This window comes from Vicia villosa, linkage group LG5 (assembly GCF_029867415.1).
Source record: "Vicia villosa cultivar HV-30 ecotype Madison, WI linkage group LG5, Vvil1.0, whole genome shotgun sequence".
In the NCBI taxonomy this organism is placed as follows: Eukaryota; Viridiplantae; Streptophyta; class Magnoliopsida; order Fabales; family Fabaceae; genus Vicia; species Vicia villosa.
Genome location: NC_081184.1, coordinates 150,496,034 through 150,504,651, shown reverse-complemented (window position 1 = coordinate 150,504,651; position 8,618 = coordinate 150,496,034). Strand labels below are relative to the sequence as shown.

General features: G+C 30.1%; 1 protein-coding gene across 1 annotated transcript; it reads right to left on the bottom strand.

Annotated features, from left to right (window-relative positions):
* Window positions 1-268: 268 nt before the first annotated feature.
* LOC131603165 (ABC transporter G family member 1-like) lies at window positions 269-6,608 on the bottom strand. Its single transcript, XM_058875437.1, has 7 exons — window positions 6,271-6,608; window positions 2,808-2,887; window positions 2,250-2,720; window positions 1,943-2,029; window positions 1,703-1,816; window positions 1,412-1,606; window positions 269-1,298 (listed from the first exon to the last, which is right to left on the bottom strand). The coding sequence occupies exons 1-7, from the start codon at window positions 6,542-6,544 to the stop codon at window positions 516-518; spliced, it is 2,004 nt and encodes a 667-aa protein (XP_058731420.1). The 5' UTR covers window positions 6,545-6,608; the 3' UTR covers window positions 269-515.
* Between the last annotated feature and the right edge of the window lie 2,010 nt (window positions 6,609-8,618).

Sequence of the window (8,618 nt, the reverse complement as noted above, 5' to 3'; positions counted from 1 at the left end):
TATTTCTCTAATTGTTCTAACTTTATTTTACTTTGTTATTTTAGTTTAAGAAATAAACTTAAAAAAACTTTGAAACCTTAATTATTTAAAAAGGTAACTTTTACTCTCTATCAAATCTAACGTCAATCACCACTGAACCAACTTACGATGGTAAGATACGATAATTTTACTTAAAAAATTTGAAGGATTTTAGTTCAACAACTAACCACTTATGAGTGGTTAACCAATATTCGCATAAGTGTATAAAAAGAGACGAACATGAAACATATTTCAGTTTTAAAGTTTAGGATAGCTTACTAGATGCTATCTTCTCAAAAGTTTAGACTAACAATTCAAATTACTAAAAAGTTATTACTACAACCCACCAATTACAACCCACCAATATATATGTGAAGTTGACACTACTTCTCCATTTCTTACACAACCAAACTACAATAAATAAAAACTTCACTAGAATCATATAGTTCACATCTATATCTATATAATGCAAAGTTGATATTTCTTCACTTCTAAGATCACACGACGTGCTCATTCAAAGGAGTAGTATCAGGCTTCTCAACATGTATCACTGTCTTGGAAGACTCTTCCATCCTATACAACATTGATCCAACAATAGGTTTCATCTTCTCTGTACCTTTGATGATAAAAAGAAACAAAACACGGTACAAAACAATCATCCCAAACATAATTGCAAGATCAACCCACTTTGAATAACTCATGTCAATTTGCCATATCTCTGTCAAAACCTCTTCACCAGTCATGTGGATATTTACGCCTTGTGCATTTGGACCATCAAATCTTAGTCCTTCATACTCATTCTTGAACAATCCCTCAGTTACATATGTGTGAAATGCCATATAGTGGAATGGATATCTCCAAAAAAAGTTGGGAAGATCATGTGGCAATTTAAAGAACCCTCCAACCAACATCATGACTCCTTGAATTCCAGCACCCGTTACGATTCCCATTAGATAGTTAGGAACAATGCTTGAAACTATCATCATGAGACTCTCAACTAACATTAGACTTGAAAATAAAACACTAGAAAAGTAGAAAAAGTGTTCATATCCGTTTTGAAGACCACATAGGTAGTAAGTTATAACCGATGGAATTATCGAAACCACTAAAATGAATGGAACCGATGAAAATGTGTTTCCAATCACATATGCTACCACGCCATAATGCCCGTTTTGTCTCTCTCTTTGAAATACTTTCATGTCTTCCACAAATGAAGGAAATCCACCAATGCTCATGAAAGTTAAGAATCCAGAGATATACGAAAGAAGCGAACCACGATCCTGAAATTATAATTTAGATATAAATTCATATATCCATATATATAATAAAAACTTTACAGAAATAGCAAACAAACAGACAACAAAATCATAGTTATGAGCTCTTAATCTCTTACCTTAATTGAGGCATAACTTGTATCAAAATCATAGAAAACAGTTCCTAAACTCAAGGCCAATGCAATATATATCCCTAAACGTAACCAATAATAGCCTAGATCACGAAACATGTTCAATGATGATCGTTTGATAAGAGCTAAGCATTGATTAAAGAATCCTGCATGACCTTTGTTCTTGTCCATTGGTTTCATTTGCTGTAAAATACACATAAAGTCAATCAATTAAATTTGATTTTAATGTTGAACTAATTAACCTTAAGTAACTATGATCTAGTAAGCCACAAAGTGTACCTTTTCGGATAGCATTGCTACTTCGTTGTGAACATCTTTGTTCATTTCAGATGATTTATATGAACTAACAAGGATACTAATTGCTTCTTCAATGGATATTTCTGTATCGGTTTCCTAAAAAAATTGCGACGTGTATTTCAAATATATTCTCTTACTATTTTTTTGAAGTATAATGCATTGAAGAGGAACAAAATCATGAAAAAACACGAATGTGTTATTGATGCTTGATCAACAAGTTACCTGATCAAAATCCTTGTTTATAGTTTTAAGTAAATGATCGGACGGATTTTGGAGAGGAGGACAAGGAAATCCATTCAAGGCGAAAAACTGCAACAAAATAAAACCAAATTCAATCATCATTTAAACTAAAATAAAAAAAAAAGTTTTTCTAATAAAGAAAATCAGATATCCACTGTCGATATAAGATTTTATACTGATAATCAATCACAACTCGCAAACATAGCAAGAGTTGTTGTTCTATGTTAGTGTAAGACACTGAAGATACATAACCATTAATCACGTATAAAAAAATGAGACAGTTACTAACCTCACATGCAGCCGAAGCAGGTCCAAAATAAACAGTTTTACCAGAAGACAGAAGACAAAGGTTATCAAAAAGTTGAAAAACTTCAGAACTAGGTTGATGAATAGAAGTGATAATAGTCCTTTGAATTCCATCTTTTTGATCCAAAGAAGCAATTCTTTTCATGACATAGTAAGAAGCAGCACTATCAAGTCCACTAGTTGGTTCATCAAGAAAAAGAAGTCTAGGACGTGTTAGAATCTCAATGCAAATGCTAACTCTTCTTTTTTGACCCCCACTTATTCCTTTAACACCCCACCCTCCAATTCTTGTGTTAGTAGCATCTTGAAGACCCATTTCTTTGATTGTAAAATCAGCTCTTTCTTTCTTCTCTTGTTTTGACATTGTGTTAGGTAATTGAAGTTGAGCTGAATAGTACACTGCTTCTTTAACAGTTAAGGTTGTTAATAATGTATCATCTTGTGTGACATAAGCCTGCATAGATTAATAAAAGAGTTAATAATTGATCAATATCATAGTCCTATTTTATTTGGAAGATTTTAATATTAATTAACATTGTACCGAAGTTCCATATGATAGTTCTTGTTTGTGACCATTGATTAGAATGTCCCCAGTTTGTCTTGTGTTTGTGGCTAGTCTTCCTGAAAAATAAAGAAAAATATATTTGTCTGCTTTTGTCGGTCGAACTTTAAATTATCAAAGGTGTGGTAGATTTGACACTAAAACTTAGATTCCAAATTATGTAACATCAACATTTCAAAACTAAATTGATTGGTCTCCATAAATTTGTGTCATTTTATGTCTATTATGAAACACATACTATATATGAGTCCAAAAAAAGTGAAACAAATATATGGTCCCCTACATGAAACATGGGTATACAAATATTTGTCTCATTTTAGGTCTATCAATGTCATAAAACAAATATAGTTGTTTTCTCTTTTGGAAATGATGCCGACTTCATTTCCCAACAAAAAAAAATTGTGTGGTAGGCCATAATTATTTTTATAATTGTATTCATGTTTTTTGATAATTAGGTTTCTAGAGCCATTGTTATTTTGATAAAGAGAAACTAAAATGTTAAATATAAAAAAATTCATCTCCAAAGTAACTCTTATTTCAATAAGTGCGAATGAACCTCTAATTTGACCCTTTTCTAAGAGATTTGTCTAAAAAATATAATTGGGTTGAAGAGAAAATATAATTGGATTGAAGAAAAAATAGTAATTTTTTTAAATATTTGTTTGAATTGTTCGAGTACTGTGTGTTATATGAGTGTCGGACACCGATTCAAAGAGTATCGAAATAAAGAAAAATAATAATGTTTTAAGGGTGACATTTGTTTGACTTTTCTGATACTTTTGTAAGAGTTTTCTAACAGGTGTCGTACAAGTGACATATAGGTGTCGCACAAGTGACATATCACTGTCAAATACCGGCGCAAGTCGGAAATTGCGACACGCCTTCTTTTAGAGGTGGTCGTGGTTCATAATTTAAATTTGATTTAGTAATTATAATCGCGATAAAAACTTTAAAAATAAAAAATATATATATGAACTAAATTATTATCGAATCATTTTTAGTAATTATATTTTTTTATAATTTTTAATGTTATTTAAATTTAATTAAATTTTTAAAAAAAAAATCTATAATAAAAATAGGGCCTAAGAATAGTTTGGGCCGACCCTAATCTTTAATCAAATTCAATGCGATAAAGAAGTCATTTCTAAATTACTAGGTTTCTAAACTCGTTTTTATCACGATAAAGAGAAACTAGAGCATCTGTTTGAAGAAATTATAACTTCTAAGTGACTTTTATTCTAAAATCACATTTTAGTTCTTAACCGAATTAGGTGCAATTAAAAGGTCCTTTTTTAAAAACTAGGTTAAAAATTACTCCCTCTTGTCTTATTTATAAAAAAAAACTTTACTTTTTAGGTTCATTGAAAAGACAATCTATATGACTCATATATTGTCTAAATATATTAATTATTCAATGTATCTAGAAAGTAAAAATTTTTCATATAAATAAGACCAGAGAAAATATCAAATGATTTGATTTTTCTTAAATACTCCGCTCATTCACACCTATCATCGATTTTATTTTTCTAAATCATAGAACTTATTCACACTTTAGTAGAATAACATAAATTAGGAGTTAAAATATCACTGATGATACATCTCATTCTCAAATAATTTAAATACTATGACTTCAGAAATTTACATATTTAAAAAAAAACAATATCTCAATCCACTCACTCTTAATCACATGACCAAATTTCATTTTTATTTTCTATTTTTGGAAATGGCGAAATTTCATTTTTGCCCTCTCTTTTCAGAGGTGTATTTTTGAAAATAATTTTATTTATTTAAACAACGTTAAAAAAAATTCTATAGATGCATCTACGAAACAATTCACATTAAATATAAAAAATGCTTTCGAAGATAAGCCTCCGAAAATAAGGAGTATTTTTAGAAACACATAGTGTGAGAACAAAAGGGTATGTTAGAATTTCTTAAAAAATGATCTTCCTATCACATCAAATTCAGTTAAACACTACAAATTATTTAAAAATTTCTTAATTGCATGTTCATTTGCACTTTATTTATATATTATGAATATTATTATAAATTAATAAAATTATTAAGTAGCTATTTAGTTATGAATTTAATGGGAATACACCGACGGTATAAAGTAGTTTTACACTGTCAATGAATTGTAACCGTCAGATTTTAAGTTATGTTTGATTTTTATTTTAATTATATATAAAATAATAATTATGAATGGTTATGATGGAATGATAGTGTAAATTTTTTTAAACTAACAGTCAATAACCATTAATAATAACTTATAAAATTATTAATATTATTTTACTATAAATTTATTAAATATTAATATTAGATTATTATTATTATTATTAACTAGTATGATTATTAATTAATTTGTTTTATTCTTTATAAAAAAAATTGATATTAATTTTAATCATTAATTACTATTCCTAATTATAAGATTATCTTGAGTTTTTTTCTTGTCCCTTTTATAAGACTCTCTTCAACTTTCAAAATATATTAATTATTTTTTTCAAATACACTCCTATTATATCACATCTTTTTCTGCAATCAATAATAAATACGCATGTACGAAAATCAATTATTTGTCTCTCCTAAGAATAAATTTGTAAAATTGTATAAATAATCAATAAATTTAATATTATAATCAACTTTCTTAATTAGCGTAATTTTATCTACGTGGTCTTATATTTAAGGACAGATGTAATAGTATTTAATTATTAAATTGTTATTATTACATCTTGTATTTTTTTCTTCAAAATATTAACTAATAAATTCATTTTTTATTGTTTTAACTAAAATATCAATTAATATAAAAGAGCTAACTCATCCTACCAATTGGAACTAAAATGACCTTTTAGATCAGTCATGTATGTTAGAAACCTCAAAGAATAAATATTTAAGGTTTTTCATTTTTAAATAAAATAAAACAACATCTATCAACAAATTTCTTATATTAAAAATAATAAATTGCTATTAATGTGCAGTTGGAGCAGCTGAATATTAAGCTGTCCATATTAACTGCATTCATTGATTGACATTCATATTTCTATTTGAGGTTTTATAAGTTGTTGGTACTTTAAATGTAAATAAATCTTGATGGCAATGGATGAACCTAGGACTAATAATTTAAATTTATTTAATTTAATTAGTACATATCAGTTGAAATACCTCATTCACTTTCTTTCTTTCTTTTTATATATTTTAATATAAATAATTTCATAATCCAGCAACTGAATTATTTTTTTTGGTATAAAACCGGGGTATCGTCTGTGGACCATATAGGCGGTAAAGCTCTCCCTCAAGAGATACCTCTGATTAAGCTGGAAGAGATCATTGCCATCTCACCCAAGTGCTCTTGGGTTTCAACTGAATTATTTTTTCCAGCATCCTTTTGCATTAATAAAGATTTTAAACTTAGATAATTTATATATAAGTTATGAAATGAAAGTACCTGCTAGAGTATCAAGTAGTGTAGACTTGCCACAGCCAGAAGGACCCATAATAGCTAAAAGTTGACCTGGTTTAGCATATCCAGTTAGTCCTTGAAGAATTGATCTTCTTCCATTCTTTCCCTTTGCTATTGTATTCACCCAAATATTCTTCCATGTTAAGCATATACCATGGTGGTTACCTTCTGGTATGGTTGTGGAGGCCTCAATGTCTAGAACTGATGGTTCTGAAGAGATTTTGATTTCAAAACTTTCAGATGGATGAAGGAAAGCCATGAGAATACGTGGTGGTTGTAGTAAAGAGGAGAGATAATGAAGAGGGATGTGTATCTGTCTGAAAACTCATCTCAATTATATAGACTTTGTTAATGTTTTTTTAAGAACATGTGTTTCTCATTTGTGAGTTTCTAATTCACGTGTTTCTTTTGAATAGAGAAATAAGTATGTTTTAAGGATATATATTTTTGGGTTAAATAGGTTTTTTGGTACTTGCGTAGTTATGTTATAAATATTTATAAATTTATTTTTATGTTTTATTAAAAAAAAAGTATATATTTTAGTTTCTACAAATTTTTTATACATACTAGTGTCTAAACGGGCACTCTCGTGCCTGTTTATCTGCTTTTTTTGGTACTTAGGTAGTTTTTATTTGTTTTTAATTTCAATTTAAATTATTTGAGGAATAAATTTTGAAATACACACTTTTATGTTTGTCTGTCCTTTTTGAAATATACACTGAAATGTATAAATATGTAAATGTCTTTTATGAGATTTTTATTGTAGATCGCCTTAAGAATAATAAAAGGATATTTTCATTTAATTTTGTTTTTAACTTACACTATTTCTGTAATAAACTTTGTCATATGTGTTTATATGTGTTTTTTGCTTGTTTATTTGTTGTCCTCTTATTTTAAGAAAATTTCTTTACCCACCTCCCTATGGGTGGTCACCTCCTGCGAAAAACCAAAACTACCCCTGCTTCGGAAGTTCATTTCCGAAAGCGTGTTTTTTAAAAAAATTGACTTACTTCGGAAGTTCATTTCCGAAACAATTATTTCGGAAGTTCACTTCCGAAATACTGCGATTTCTGCAGATTTATCAAAACACTCCCCCTCCCCCAATCATTTACCCTAAATCAAAACAAAAAGTGGCAGAGGCGAAAATTTGTGCAAACAGAATTCCAAAGCTGCATCAAGGCTCCAATCACACTGCTAAACAACATTCAAAAGCCCTCAATCCTAACACTTTGTAAGTTTTGAAATTTTTAGATCTATTATTCAAATGCATGTTATTTAGGGTTTTAATTGCATAAATGATATATGGCTAGGTTGTTAGTAGTATTTAGGTTGTTTAGAAGCATTTTGATTTGGTTTGAAGGTTGATTTAGGGGTCTGCCATGGAAGTTGCAGGAAATTGCATCGCAGGGGTGTTTCGGAAGTTCATTTCCGAAAACACCTCCATCCCAGTTTTCGGAAATGAACTTCCGAAATATATCAGAAGTTCAAATTTTTTTTGTTTTTTATTTTGTCTCGCATATTAATCGATTTCAATTGTTTACAGGAACATGTCTTCTAGAGAGGGCGCTAAGGGAAGAAAGGATTCTTCAAAGAAAGAGGTGAAAGAGGTGAAGGAGGTGAAGGAGAAGAAGAAGGTTTCGACCGGCTCTACTTCTCGTTCCCAGGGGGCCCGGGGCCCGGATGCTCAAGCTCAGTCTTCAGGCGTGAGAGTCGTGATCAACGCTGATGGTTCTGAGACTGAGTGGGATGAGGATTGGTATAATTATCTTCATTCGGAGGAGTTCGCTCGTCGGGAAGAATAACGTGTTTTTTTTTGTTTGATGTGTATTTTGTAACGCTCGTCGGGCAGAATAACATGTTTTTGTTTTGTTTTGTTCTGATTTCGGATTGTATCGCACAGTGTATTTGTATTGGATTTATCATGTTAGTTTTTGGAAGTGGTAACCGGGGTCGGAACATATGACGGATGAGGTGGATGTCTGGAGGAAGTAGAACTGGAGATACGTCCACCACGAGACAAAGTAGCCAATCAATGTAAGCTATAGTTTATGATTATCATCTGGGGACGTCATTTCTAAAAAATCAAGATTAAAAATAATAAGATTTTTTTTCCAATTTTTTGTAATGATGTCCCCTGATGATAATGATAAATTATAGCTTACATTGATTGGCTCCTTTGTCTCGCGGTGGACGTACGTCCGGGTCTTCTTCCTCCGAACATCCACCTCCTCCGTCATATGTTTCGGCTCCGGTTACACCTCCTCCGTCATTTGTTACTTTCAGTTGTACGTATTTTTATTAAAATAATAAATAAACCTTTTGAAATTTGGAAG